Below are 14854 nucleotides of genomic sequence, written 5' to 3' on the forward strand. Positions count from 1 at the left end.
CAGTTTGATCCATGTAAAGACTAGCTGACTTCAAGCCTGTTTCCTAGTTTTCATATCTGTATGGATTTTAATCCTTTTGTCATAGGCCTATGTTGCTGGGAGGGCACAGGGTGAAGAATAAAGTTATTTTCTTGGAAAAGTAACTGGGTGCCATGTATTGCATGGGGTAAATGCTAAGTAATTGAAATATCAGAGATGATTAGAGCTGTGGCTTATTCCTAGTTCTCTATAGAGGGAGAAAACAAAAGATTTTAACGGTCAATTTCTGGGGCTTTGTCTTGCAAATGCATTACTCAAAAGGCACTGAATTTGAATTGCTTAACTTTTACTCCAAATCCTGTGAATTGCAGAAAATTACAAGGTCATCTGCATAAGCATGCTTATTTTCTTGAATCAATTTACATAAAGAGCTTATTAAACATAACTATAATCATAATCTGATGCTCTGTTGCAATAACAATTGAATAAAATTTCATAAAATGGAGGATTCATTGTAGGATTACTTAGGAGTATCTTCAGAAAATGTTTCTTATATTCTATTACTGTTACTTTATCCAGTTACAAAATAAGTGATTTTACTCTAGAGTTACTGTCATAATCAAGTTTAATTCTCAGAAGGATAGCTTTTGGGAATTGAGGCCTTATTTAGTTAGACCAATTGTTAAGTTACTTGATTGAAGTTAAACCGTAAACATAATTTTATTGACAAGTGTCACACAGTTCTTGTAAACTTAATTTTTTTTTTATGTGATCTATCAGATTTTTATGTAATGGAAATACAACCTAAAAATCATAGAATCACGGAATGGTTTGGGTTGGAAGGGACCTTAAAGATCATCTAGTTCCAACCCCGCTGCCATGGGCAGGGACATCTTCTGCTACACCAGGTTGCTCAAAGCCCCATCCAACCTGGCCTTCAACACTGCCAGGGATGGAGCATCCACAGCCTCTCTGGGCAACCTGTTCCAGTGCCTCACCACCCTCACAGTGAAGAACTTCTTCCTTGCATCTAATCTAAATCTACCCTCTTTCAGTTTAAAGCCATTGCCCATTGTCCTATCACTACGTGCCCTTGTAAAAAGTCCCTCTCTGGCTTTCTTGTAGGCTTCCTTCAGGTACTGGAAGGCTGCTATAAGGTCTCTTCAGAGCCTTCTCTTCTCCAGACTGAACAACCCCAACTCCCTCAGCCTGTGTTCAGAGGAGAGGTGTTCCAGCCCTCTGATCATCTTTGTGGCCCTGTTCTGGACTCGCTCCAACAGGTCCATGTCCTTCTTATGTTGGGACCCCCAGAGCTGAACACAGTACTCCAGCTGGGGGTCTCAGGAGAGCAGAGTAGAGGGGCGGAATTGCCTCCCTCAACCTGCTGGCCACAATTCTTTTAATGCAGCCCAGGATACAGTTGGCTTTCTGGGCTGCAAGCGCATGTTTCTGGGTATGTTGAGCTTCTTGTTAACCAACATCCACAAGTCCTTTTCTGTAGGGCTGCTCTCAGTCTGCTTATTTCGTAGCCTGTATTTGTCCTTGGTATTGCCCCAACCCATGTGCGGGACCTTGCACTTGGCCTTGTTGAACTTCGCGAGGTTTGCACGGGCCTGCCCCTCAAGCCTGTCAAGGTCCCTCTGGATGGCATCTCTTCCCTCTGGCGTGTCAACCGCACCACACAGCTTGGTGTCGTCGGCAAACTTGCTGAGGGTGCACTCAATCCCGCTGTCCATGTTGCCGACAAAGATGTTAAACAGTGTTGGTCCCAGTACCAACCCCTGAGCAATGCCACTCATCACTGCTCTGTACTCGGACATTGAGCCATTGACCACAACTCTTTGAGTGTGACCATCCAGCCAATTCTTATCCACTGAGTGGTCCATCCATCAAATCCATGTCTCTCCAATTTAGAGACAAGGATGTAGTGTGGGACAGCATAAAAAGCTTTGCACAAGTCCAGGTAGATGATATATGTTGCTCTTCCCATGTCCACCAATGCTGTAACCCTGTTGTAGAAGGCCACCAAACTTTTCAGGCAAGATTTGCCCATAGTGAAGCCATGTCAACTCCTTATTTTCCATGTGCCTACGTGTAGTTTTCTGGACCATCTGCTCCATGATCTTGGCAGGCACAGAGGTGAGACTGACTGGCCTGTAGTTCCCTGGGTCTTCCTTTTTTCCCTTTTTAAAAACAGGTTATGTTTCCCCTTTTCCAGTCAGTGGGAACTTCCCTAGGCAGCCAGGACTTCTCAAATGTAATGGATAGTGGCTTAGCCACTTCAGCTGCCAGTTCCCTCAGGACCCAAGGATGCATGTCATCGGGTCCCATGGACTTGTGCACCTTCAGGTTCCTTAGATGGTCTTGAACCTGATCTTCTCCTACAGTGGGTGGTTCTTCATTCTCCCAGTCCCTGCCTTTGCCTTCTGCGACTTGGGCAGTGTGGCTGGAGCACTGGCCAGTGAAGACTGAGGCAAAAAAGTCATTGAGTACCTCAAGCCTTCTCCATGTCCTTGGTAACCAGGTCTCCCGTTTCCTTCCAGAGAGGGCCCACATTTTTGCTAGTCCTCCTTTTATCACCGATGTACCTACAGAAGCTTTTCTTGTTGCCCTTGACGTCCCTGGCCAGATTTAATTCTGTCAGGGCTTTAGCTTTCCTAACCTGATCCCTGGCTGCTCGGACAGTTTCTCTGCATTCCTCCCAGGCTACCTGTCCTTGCTTCCACCCTCTGTAGGCTTCCTTTTTGTGTTTGATTTTGTCCAGGAGCTCCTTGTTCATTCATGCAGGCCTCCTGACTTCCTATTTGTTGGGATGCATTGCTCCTGAGCTGGGAGGAGGTGATCCTTGAGTATTAAATAGCTTTCTTGGGCCCTTTTTCCCTCCAGGGCTGTATCCCATGGCACTCTACCAAGCAGATCCCTGAAGAGGCCAAAGTCTGCTCGCCTCAAGTCCAGGGTGGCAAGCTTGCTGTGCGCCCTCCTTGTTGCCCAAAGGATTTTGAACTCCACTGTTTCATGGTCACTGCAGCCAAGGCTGCCCTTGAGCTTCACATTCCCCACCAGCCCGCCCTTGTTGGTGAAAACAAGGTCCAGCATAGCTCCTCTCCTTGTTGGCTCCTCCATCACTTGGAGAAGGGAGTTATCATCAACGAATCTATCGGGAACCTCCTGGATTGCTTATGTCCAGCTGGGTTACTGTATTGTTACTATATGTTACTATGCTCTTCTTGAGTATTCATAATATTTTTAGAGTTGGGATTTTTTTAGTTTGGGGGTTTTTTTGTTCATTTCATGATACATTGCTGCTCCAGTTTTGCCAGATTTTAGTATAGAATTAGTTACTTTGGGGGGGAGGGGGGAAGGAGGGAGAGTTACAAACCTCTTGATGGAAGTAGGGATGAAGTCTTAGCTACAGTGTTTCCACCATGAGGTTTAATAATGTTACAAGTATTTCTTTTTTTCAACCTAAATTGCTTTTGACATTAATCGGAGAATTGCAGCCTCTCACATCTTCACAGCTTTTGAAGAAAATTCTGGAGATTTGATTGGTTAAATATAATTATTAATTACTGATTTGTTAGTTTTACATTTTTTTAAAATAATTCCAAAGACTGAGGTTTAATTACATATTCTGAAGGTAACACAGTATAGGTCAAGCAGTCAGTATTCTGACTAATGAGGTTTAGGCATGGGACTTGTCTGTTTTCAGAGCTATAATCAGTATCTACAAGCGTTTTGGTTAATGTTGATCTGTTACAATTACTATGATTTATTAAGAAAGTTAGCAATTTTTAAACAGCTTTATGTACAAATAAAAGTGAAATTCTTTGTGGCGTGCTTTTATTTGTACATTATGGTTTTTTTCCTGTTAGAATAACATGCATTTGCTTAACCCTAAAATAAGTTACTGAATTTCTGTTGGTAAGGCTAAAACTAGTTGCACATCATAGGATTTTAATTTAAAGACTTCACTTTCTACAGTCTTTACAAAATAGCAAGCGATAATCAATACTGAAATTTTGTATGCCTCATCTTACATAGAGGTAAGTTTAAGATATTCCTGAGAATGCTACTCCTTGTGTATGTGCATTTGTTTACAGTCATGTTAGTTTTAAACCACTCAGGCTATGAAACTTGCTGGTTTAGTTAATGTAGATAAGAATCCTTTTTTAGGAGAAAGTCTGGGGAAGAGGAAGCTGGGAGAAAATTGATGGAGGAGATGTTAGAAGTACAAAGGCAGGTCCCACAGAATACTGAGTTACCTAACGTAGCTGCCCCACTGAGAACATCAGGCTGAGCCAAAGAATTGGGAGGGCCTGGTCGCTCGGTGTTCAAACTCTCTCAGACAAGAGTTGAAATGTGGTGTACCCAAAACTTTTAAAAAAAAATAAATACAAAAAATAAATACTTTGTATAAATAGACACTTTTCAGTGAAGTTATGGAAAATGCTCTGTTATCTGGTCAACTAATAAATTGGACATAATGGTTCTGAGTTTTGTAAAGAAAGTCTGTACTCGAGAAGTGTTATTTTGCTGTTAGGTATAATTCTGTTGTGGATCTGTGGTTGCCTTGCTTTGAGTTGAGTATGACAGCTGTTGTAAGTGGGATTTGTGTTACTGCATTAAATTCAAGTGCTTTTAAATTAAGGTAATGCTTTTGAAACAAGTTGGCAGAGCTCTCTGATGAATGTTAATTTGTGTGGAGGAGTTTGCCTTAGGCTGTTAGATGCTCTCAGTTAAGTCCTCTAGATCTGCCTTGTGCTGATGTGTTTTATTAATTATTAAAAGTATGTGAAGTTTTAAACAATATTTTCAGGAGAGAATTTGGGGGCGTGGCTTTCTTTTAATACTAATTTAAGTGTACAGATCACTTGTCCTGTTTAGTAGCTTTGCTAGAGATACTGTTCTCTGATACAGCTGTACTTATACTTTCCTTCCTAGAATTTTGAAGTGAAAAAGACTCCTGCAGCGAAGCCCTATAGCGCTGACAACTTTTCTGTTACACGTTATCATATTTCCGAGCCTTACGTGGACAGAGAAGTGGATGGAGAGCAGGTGATTAACTCCAAGTGTTTGTGATACATGCTTCCATATATCTTTCTTTGTATTGCATACAGTGTCTGGATATCAGCAATTCAGTTTTCTAGAACTTGTTTAAAAATATGAACTTGTATAAAGCAGCCATTACACAAGTTACTAATTGGAATCTTAGATGGGGAAACTTGTAATGCCTGTTATGTGCTCAGTCACTTGCGGGATCACACCTGACAGTCCCACATGAATAGACCTCTGTAAGGAGGTGAGTTCACAGGACTGGTATAATGTTAGGACACCCAAATCTTCTGCTTTGTGGCTTAGGATAAATTAATAGTTGCAGTTGCCCTGCTTTTTTTGTCTTCCCCTCTCTTTAGCTATGTACTCCCAGTGTTTACCTCATATTTGTGTTCATCTGTTCATGCAGTCAGCAGTTTCAGCTTGCCAAAATGGCGGAAGTCTTATTTGGGAGAAAGAATGGTGAATAGATTTTTGCCAAATGGGAAAGTTTACTCAGGTTTACGGTAGACTCAGACAAGGGCCAAAGTCAGATCAGAAGAAGTGGGGGGACTGGAAAAGTGAGAGATGGAGCAGGAGCTTAGCTTTTGGGATGATTTTTGAATTAAGGTAACGCTATTGAGAAGTGAACCAAACAACAGTTTGGTTTATTGGTGATGTGAGACCACAATCTAAGTTCATGTTCTGGATCAGCCTCTATTAGACTAGAAAAGCTGTCTCAATAAATTTGTTTTTGTGAATATTTTCTTCAGTGCATTCATGAAGTTTTCATTCATGAAGTTCTAGGTTTTCTTCACATTTGAAGGACTAGGCCTAAACAATAAGAGGAAATACTGTAGTTTGCTCAGCTTTGTCATGGAAAATTCCAAAATGTTAATCTTTGTAGCCTTGCTTATGTGCAGTGATTTCTTGGGGGTTTTTTTACTTATGTAGTTTTTTTAATTTTCATGTTAGTAAGATTTTTCATATTTAAAAATTGCAGATTGTTTCTGCTTTCCCAAATGAGAATGAAAACGCTTCTGTATTTAATTCTGCCCCCCCCATTTAAAAAAACAAACATGAAAATAGAAGTAGTCAATCTGTAATATTGACTGTATTATTCATTTTACCTTTTATTGTAGGAGAAATAACCACTCTGCTATAACAAATAAATCATACAAATGGTTGTCCCTAGTACAGCTTGAAACTAGAACATTTTGACACCTACACTTATGGAATATGTAAATACGCTTTTTTTTTTTTCTTCAAAGGTAAAAAACTAGTTTGGTCCTGCCTGCAACCAAGAATTATAAACCTTCAAGGGTGTTCATATGGCATTGTATGTCTTTTTTTTTAAAGTGCTTTTGCTGCAGAATTATTCATTTATTTATTGTTACATATGCTTTAAACTACCACAAAGAACTTCATGGACTAAACTGTTGATTGACTGCCAGCCAGATGCTCGGTTAGCTGCTGAAGAAGAAGGGAAACGTTTGGAGGAACTACACAGAGAGGCAGAGAGGGAGAGAAGAGAGCAGCTTGAAAAGGCGCATCTCAGAGGAAGTCGTGCCTTGAAGAAGGTGCATTTGGCTCAGGTAGGCAAAGTAGTTGTGCCTGATTTTAATGTCACAATGACCAGTGTTAAGGAAGTTGTAGGTAGGTGATCAGTAAAGAAAGGAATTATAGTTACAGGAGGAAAACTAGTGGACTAAATGGAGTTTTCAGAATGTGTTTAAAAAGCACCAAACTCTGCTTATTTTGGCTATCTGGAAGGAGGGAGAATGAAAGAACATCCTGTAATTTTTGTTATCTTTGACCAGCTGTTAACCAATCTGTAATAATCAAGCTAAACTTTTTTAATAGGTGATGAGCTCTACTTTTCCACACCAGCTTTAGTTGGGTTGATTATTCTGTGCTTCAGGGGGGAAAAAATTAATTTATTATTAAGAAGGCAACAATATATTTTTTTATTTTTGGAAAACTTTTCAAAGTTTTTACTTAAAGACTGCGGTTCTGTTAGTGTGTAAGTCTGGAAATACTGAAATTGTTTCCTTTAAGAAGTAAAAACTGAACTATTGAGAAATGTCTTTGTACCTAGAGGGATGCTCTGAACTTTGTTTTACTGTCTGTTACTTTCACAAGTATTTTTGGAGGCTAGAAATAGCAAAAGCTTCCTGTTTTTTAGTTGAGATATGATTGGCCCTGAATGAGTAACCTAACTAAAATGGGGAACTGTGGAAATATTACTGATGCTCCTTAAGTTAACAGGGAGAAAACCCAACCAAACTTCAAATAAAGCTTTTTTAAAAATAGTTTCCATATATAATGGTAGTGTGCCAAGAGTATTTAGTTCACCTCTGAAAAAGTAGCAAGTGCTGAAGTATATACTAATAAAAGTAACTTGCCAAAGGAAGTACTCGTTTACCTTGTAAAACAGAAGATTTAATTCTGTTGAAGAAAGTTGAACTACAGGTGTATAGTGTAATTCTTTATTTAACAATAGATCTTCTAGGTAATATTGATGACTCTTGGGTTTAAAGGTCAGATACAGCCTTCTCCTGAGGAAGCACTTTCTCCCTAGAATAAAATTTACTTTAAACATTAAGGATTAAAAAAACTTCATGGTAACCAAATTGAAGTATTTTATCAGTCCTGACATATGGCTGTCTGAATGTGAACACTAAATGATGTTATCCCTTCTTTATGTTTGAAGGACAGGGAAAGGCTACTGAAAGAACTTGAGCAAATGCAGAATGTGGATCGGATGCGTAGAAGACAGATTGTAGCGCAGATGCCACCTCAACTTTTTGTGCCTGCATACAAACGCAGGGAAATAAAAGAAGAATGGCAGAGAGAATTGGAGTTTGCATTTGAAGATATGTACAGTGAAGACAGGAGTAAGTAATTTGTTGGAGGTTGCTGAATCTGATAGCCCAGTAGAGGAGAGGCTGCTGCAGCTGCCTCTTCCCAGGTCCGGCCCCAATAGCAAGGCTGTGTGTGTATTCACAGTAGGCATGCACACGAACAGGCTTTCGGTACACACACACGGCTGACCACGCAGGCCAACACAGAAAACACAGCACTCGCATTAAACACAAACAGTGCAAATGGCCTCATCCTGTTCACTGCTCTGGCTGATCAGGATGGAGGCCTTTTAGTGGGATATACATCTGTATACACAGTATGGATCCCTCCAGCAGTTGATCTTAGGCACTCAATCTACCCAGTAATTCATCCTGGACCCTGTAGCCTTCTAGTTACCTCATATGTCCACATAAGCACTGGTATGCTCAAATATGTGCTATGGATCACTCGGTAAGTCGCTTTAAACACTCACTCTGCGTAGCAGCTGGCCCTCGATCCTTAATCTCCCCAGTTGCTGGCTCCTGGGCATATGAAACCCCAAGGCCTGCTGCTCCACTCCAGTTGTTGCTACACAGAACTAGTTGGGTATGTGAACGTATGCACAGACACGCACATGCTATTGATCCCTGTGGTAACTGACCTTAAATACTTAGTCTATGCAGTAGCTGACCCCGGATCCTCTTGTCTCCAGTTGTCTCCGAGATGCACACACACGTATCGGCAGGTTTCTTAGTTCACTGTGAGACCCCATGGTCTCCCCTGTAGCTGGCTTGGATGCTTGGATCTCCTGATCCCTCCTCTTGCCAGCTTGCAGATCCCCAGGCCTCCCCGGTATCCAGCCCAGTCTTAGGGCTGCTTGATACCTAGCTCCTAAGCCTCTTATCATTCTTGCTGGCTAGTCTGGCTTGCGATGTGCTAGCCACTGCATGCTGATACTCATACCCACATAATATGCACTCATTCTGGTTTCTGCAGTTGGTGGTGCTCTGGACACAGGTGCCCCTGTGACTTTTGGTCCCCGTTCCAGTTGCTGGCCCTTACGTATCCATACACACATGCATGCATACAAAATAGAGGGTTCCTCACCCAGGAAAACAGTTAGAAATGGAATTTAGTGAGAAGACAGGGCAGACTGTTGGGCACAGTGCATGGCCAGACAAGTGTACTGACTGGCCCCTTTTATCCCCTTACTCTTACGTTTTTCCTCACACTAGCTCCTCCCCAGACTAACTTGATCCTTTCCTTTTCCTGCCTTTGGTTCCTCCCCTAAACATCTATACTTATACAATCCCAAGATGATCTTCCCATGTGTCCCACACCCCTTATAGGCAGTAACCCCATCAGTCGGTAAGGTGGTTGTGGGAGAGCTCCTGTTGACTAGTCTTATAGAATTTCACACCTGGCCCATGTGATCAGTCACTCTCCTGTGACAGCCTGGTGAGCAGCCAGGTCAGGATGCATCTTTTCCCTGATGAAGTTACTGGGATCCTCCTGTGTGTAATTGTTCCTGTGTGCTGCTTTTTGTGTAAAGATGAGCCTTTTATCACATAAACTTTTATTCTGAAAGACAGCATATTCTAGTGGAAAACCCTGTGGAATTTCTGAATTAATAGATGGCTGATGATCTAACCAATTCTGAAGCTTCTATTTTGGAAAGAAAAAATAGTTGGATTAAATCTGTTGTGAAACAAGCTATTGATATTCTTAGGGATTTCTATGCTGAGTGTGGTTTTGCAGTGTTGCTTGCTTTTTGTTCCAATTGGTCGTCTTATGTGGTTGTGTTCTTTTAATTAGAAATGAAAGGAGACCTGATTTTGCAGTTTGAGCCACAACCTTTGCCACCCCCTTCTGATAGATCTCAAGATAATGATCTTGATATCTCTTTGGAGCAAGAATCTGCTTGTAACACTCAACCAGAATCTGCTTGTGATACTCGAGAAGAATTGGGACAGATGATAGAAGAGGAGGTCCCTAATGAATCAGAAAGTAAAGCTTTTAAATTTAACATTTAACTTAAACTTTTTGGGTTTATAGTAGAAGTGTTTTAATTTAATATATCAAATTAACCAGTATTAACTAAAATGTCTTAAGTACTTAAAATTCTGTAATGCCTGTGAAGTATTTCAGTATCAAGTGGTCTATGATGTTTATCATGGATGATAATATGCTAATGATTATGAATTTAAAAATGAAAATGTGACTTATTTTTCTAATATACTTCAGTTTATTACTATAGTGAGAATAATTTTTAATTGTTGTAAGAACTACACTGTTAGTAGCCATAATTATTCCTATATAATTAGTGTAAATTATGGGATGACACTGGTATGCGAACTTAAATATTTTTCATTTTTGTGCTTTTGAAATATTTCAAAGTTAATGCTTGACTTTGTATGAAAGTCTACTTACAGTATGTCCTTTATGTTCAGGTTTGTGATAGAGTTGCTCCGTATTATGAGTAAGCTGCAACAGCTGCGTGTGTGCGTACTCCTTCTCTCGTGGCATGTACAGGATAATGTGATGTGAACAAGAAGTGTGTTAGTGAACTTGCTGCTTGGCCAAGCATTTCTGCCATATCCCTTTGCTGGCACAATCTGTTTTTTGGTCTGTGATGCATTGTGTTGCCAGTGCTAATACAAAGGAGAGGGCAGGAACATACAAGCAGGCAGGGGCATAGTACTGCTTGTTTCTGCAACAGTACAGCCTAGGAGCAGTCTGACTGTGAAACACTACAACTAGCTTAGCCCTCCATTTATAGCATGCAGAGACAAATTACTGCAGCTTTCTTGCAGGTGAGAGAAAATATTGTTAAGCTTTTAAAACTTGGTAATATACCCAAGCTATTTGTCCAACTATATAAGCAATTTAAAAAAAAAAAGAGGGTTTTTTGGTTTTATGATGTGAAGATATTTATTACCCCAAACTCTTAACACTATATATTCTTTATAGATCATGAAGAAGCAAAAACTCACCAACCTCAGTCAAAACTTGCCTTAAAGAAATTGCTGAACAAGATTAGAAGCCAAAAAGAGGAGTGGACATCAAAAAGTGAGAAAGAGATTCAAAGTGAAATTGAGACTATTGAATCAGGCACAATTGCTAGCGAAGAGAGACAATTATGTGATTTAGAACTTAACTATGAGCAACAGAAAAATACAGTATGTGAAGCCAAAGGTACGTAATTACATACTTGCATCAAAATTTGTTGTGTAGAAGCAAGACGACTTGTAAGGGTGGACTGTAACAAAACTGTTTAATGGATTTTCAGTGGTGGTGTTTTGTCATGTTGCCAGAAAGTACAATTCTCCTGTCTTTTCCCACAGTGCATCGTGGATTTGTTGAAACCACAAATAGGAGAGGTTTTTGCTCTTATGTCCAGTTTGCCCATTAGGATCTTGTGGAGAAAAGATGTCCAAAATACCTTTGTATCTTCTAAATCTCACCCAAATTGTTGTCACACTTAGTGTTGCCATGCTTTAATAGATGTTTGCCTCCAGGAGTAGAATTCCCAAGTGCAAAATTGGGCATTGAAGTTCTGTACCTGTTGGACTAGAAAAGCCAGATGCTTCAGAGGTTCACAGCTAGAAATGCACAAGACAAGCATGATCTGATGTGTCTTGAAGTCATGGAGGTTTTTTTTCTGCTTCTAGGCACCATTCTGAAAAGCCTCTTTGTAAAACTGGAATTTGTAGCAATTAGACATTCCATTTTGTTTGGTAGCCAAATCATTTTGGCGTTACTTCCCATTTCTATCCTTTGTGCTCTTTTGGTCATGCTAGTGCTGAAGTTGGTGAACTTGTATGCTAAGTGGGATTTCTGAAGTATTAAAGTGATCAAGTTGTGGCGGGTTTGGGGTTTTTTTTACTTTCATAGGTTGCTTGTTTTTTAAAATGAGATTAAGTGATTTTGTTCAATTGTGTAAATGGATACACCAGCATAATTCCTGGGGATTGAAGAATGTAGCATGAGTGAAAACATACCTCTGGGGAAAATGTGCTGCTATTTGAAGCTAATAGTACAGGACGAAGACTTGCTTTTTGTGCAATAGCCAAAATGTTAAATCATTTGCCTGGAGAGTGCCAGTTTTAGACCCTCTTTGTTCTGAGAGGTTAATGTATGGCTTTTTATTCCTCAGGCTGATCTTGCTATTAGGCTTCCGAGTGATCCGGGTAGAAGCAATCTTCAGTCCTGTTGGAGCTGGGCCATTGCTGTATATTTAAGAAAGATGCATGATAAAGGGCCATTAAAGGCTTAAATAATATAAAAAAATGGTTTTCCAGCTTACGGAGACAGGCAGAGTAGTGGGATGGAGATGGTAATCTTTTCAAGAGCAGCTTAGGCATTTTGTTTAGAGAGCTTGGGAAACTGTAAAGCAAGATGTAAAGAAGATCCAGGGCTCTTTCTGACTGCAATTATAGTTAAATAACGTATATTTTAGACTCTGTGAAAATGCTGGAAAATACAGTTGCAGCTGAAAATTCAATTCTAATCCATCCTCAAGAACAAGCAGCTAAAATTAGAATGGAAGAGGAGAGACAAAAGCGGGTAAGTGTGTGTGTACTTATTCCTATCTCAGTTACGGCATAAAAAAAGTGATTTACAGAAGACTTGAAAATGCTTCAGGTTATCCAGCAGCTATAGACCCTTTTATGATATTTGTAACACTTAAACTTTTACTGTAACATTTTCTATACTTAGCCTCTGTGTCTTTTTAAAAATTATTAAACTCTAGCTGGAATTTAGAATAGAGGGGAAAAAACCAGTTTCTTAAAATCTAACAAGTGCTATAGGTGAGGCATGCCATCCTGTGATTAAATGAGAATCCCAACTGCAGATTAATACCTTTGCTTTAGGGAGGATGTAGTCAACAATATACAAGTCTGAAAACTTTACTGACTCTGTGTAATAACATAGGAAGGTCTGTGGGATTGTGTTTAGAGTGACAGGAAAAGCTTACAAACCTTGAGTATTTTGGGGGGTTCTTTGGTTTTGTTTTTTTTTATTAACTAGGAAACAAATGCAGAAATTCTTTTGTGTCTATGGGAATGCTAAATTTATTATATTTAGAAAATAATAACTTTGTGTATTATTTCATTATATGTATTGCATACGTTTCATTATATTTTCATTTTTTTGTATCCTTAGACACCTACCAGCTATTATTGGTGGTTTATCAATTTTAAAAAAATAAAGTTGAAATTCAGTCTTAGTGCAGCCTTAAATTGTAGAGTTAAAGTTCAGAAATTCAGGAAACAAAAATTTGACAAAATATTACGGGTTTGGGGGGGGGAATAAAAAGCAGCAGATACTCTGTGAAAGTGTGGTTACTTTCTTTAACATTAATTTTCTCTCACTTTGCACCTGCCCAGGGCCGGGCATGTATATATTGCTATGTCCACGTTAACTGTTCTTAGGTCTAGGTTTTTCTCGGGTCGCTCTTCCTGACATCCCCATTCAGACTGTCTCATTAAAGGCTGTTGTCCACTTCATCTTTGCCAGTATTTTGAAATTTTTCTTCACTTCCATTTTAAAAGTATATATGCTGTTGCTATGCCTGGATCCAAGTGATTTGTAGCTGATAGGTACATAGAGAATAAAAATAAACAAATCCCTTCAGAGATTTATGGAGTGCTCTTAAAGTGGTTATGCATTAGCTATTTCAGAAGTTTTGTAAGGCTTGAATTAACATTTAAATGTGTTGAACTCTTGATGAAAAGCTCTATAAAATGCAAAGTAGATTTCTGAATTCAATTTAAGAAAAGGACTACTTTTGCAGTCTCTGGAAAACGATAATGTATCTTGAATGGTTAGATTCTGATTTTATCCGTTCTATTAATTTGAGAACAGATAATAGTGCAATAGTAAATGGATTCAGGGACTATTAGAAATATCTAGCCAGTAAAACAAAATTATTCTTGTAAACTTCGGAGCTATTTTTAAAGGCCTCTTACAGTTTGGAATTGTCTGTCACAAGCAGTAAAATTTCTGCTGTAAGTTGGAACAAAGTTTTGTGTGTGGTGGTGTCTGGGTCTTTTTTCTTTTTTTTTCTTTTTTTTTCTTTTTTGTCATCATTCAGTTCTGGAGATTGACCCTCATTTTTATTCTCAATAGAATGAGCAAATAGAGCAACAGAAACAGGAACAGCTGGCCTTACTTAAACAAATTGAAGAAGAGAGAGCATGTTTGGAAGCTGATTTTCTGAAGATCCAAATGCAAACCTGTTTGGAGGAGGCTAAGAAAAAAAAAGAGGAGGAAGAGCAAAGTCAGCTGGTACAAAGCCACAGTGTTCCTTCTACAGATCAGCAGAACAAAGTGGAACATGAGGTGAAGAATTGTAGAAAATTGTGTGTAGCTTTTTAACTATCCTTATTATAAAAATTTAGAGTACCATTTGCCAATTTTAAATTATATCAATTAAGACAATCAATCAATTTTTATTTCTTAGGCTATGAATCAGAAATTTGTACATGTAAAAGCTTTCTTTTGTCTAATGTAGAAGCTTGTATTTCACACGATATCAGTGGACTTTGAATATTGGATTGTCTTTGCATAGTCCTAGGGACAGCATCTCTGTTTGAAAAACCTGTTAGTAAAATCTGATTAGAGTCATATAATGATTATGCGTGCACAGGTATCATTTTTCAAGAAGGGAAAAAACAATCTTGGGGGGGGAGTGGGAAGATTTCTACGTCTCTTTCTGTCTAAATCTTAAACAGCTACTTAAAGAAGAGGAATTTATTGAGGATGTTGAAGGAAAGCAATTTTTTTTTTTTTTTTTTTTTTAAATCTTGAATCATTTGCACAACCTGTAGTTTTCTGAGAATCTGATTGCCTTGAAAATGCAGCTCTGTTGGATCATTGCTCCCTGAATTTGCTACTGGGTACATTTACCTCTTTGAGCTAAGCTGCTGTAAGCACCATTGACTTTGACGGTGTATGCTCGACTTGCCAAGAGAGACTGTAGCTGTAGGCCATCTGT

General features: G+C 39.2%; 1 protein-coding gene across 7 annotated transcripts in view; it reads left to right on the top strand.

The window, feature by feature from the left end:
• CEP295 (centrosomal protein 295) overlaps positions 1 to 14854 on the top strand; it is a 72094-nt gene that overhangs the window by 33170 nt on the left and 24070 nt on the right. For 4 of the 7 annotated variants that reach the window (XM_052812946.1, XM_052812947.1, XM_052812945.1 and 1 more), the window contains exons 6-12: positions 4921 to 5034; positions 6465 to 6605; positions 7724 to 7907; positions 9670 to 9861; positions 10825 to 11049; positions 12314 to 12420; positions 13987 to 14199. In XM_052812946.1, coding sequence (XP_052668906.1) covers positions 4921 to 5034; positions 6465 to 6605; positions 7724 to 7907; positions 9670 to 9861; positions 10825 to 11049; positions 12314 to 12420; positions 13987 to 14199 — 1176 coding nt within the window. Of the gene's footprint in view, positions 1 to 4920; positions 5035 to 6430; positions 6606 to 7723; positions 7908 to 9669; positions 9862 to 10824; positions 11050 to 12313; positions 12421 to 13986; positions 14200 to 14854 lie in introns of all 7 variants that reach the window. The other 3 variants (XM_052812949.1, XM_052812950.1, XM_052812951.1) reach the window with 2 other exon arrangements.

Source organism: Harpia harpyja, chromosome 17 (genome assembly GCF_026419915.1).
Source record: "Harpia harpyja isolate bHarHar1 chromosome 17, bHarHar1 primary haplotype, whole genome shotgun sequence".
Lineage (NCBI taxonomy): Eukaryota > Metazoa > Chordata > Aves > Accipitriformes > Accipitridae > Harpia > Harpia harpyja.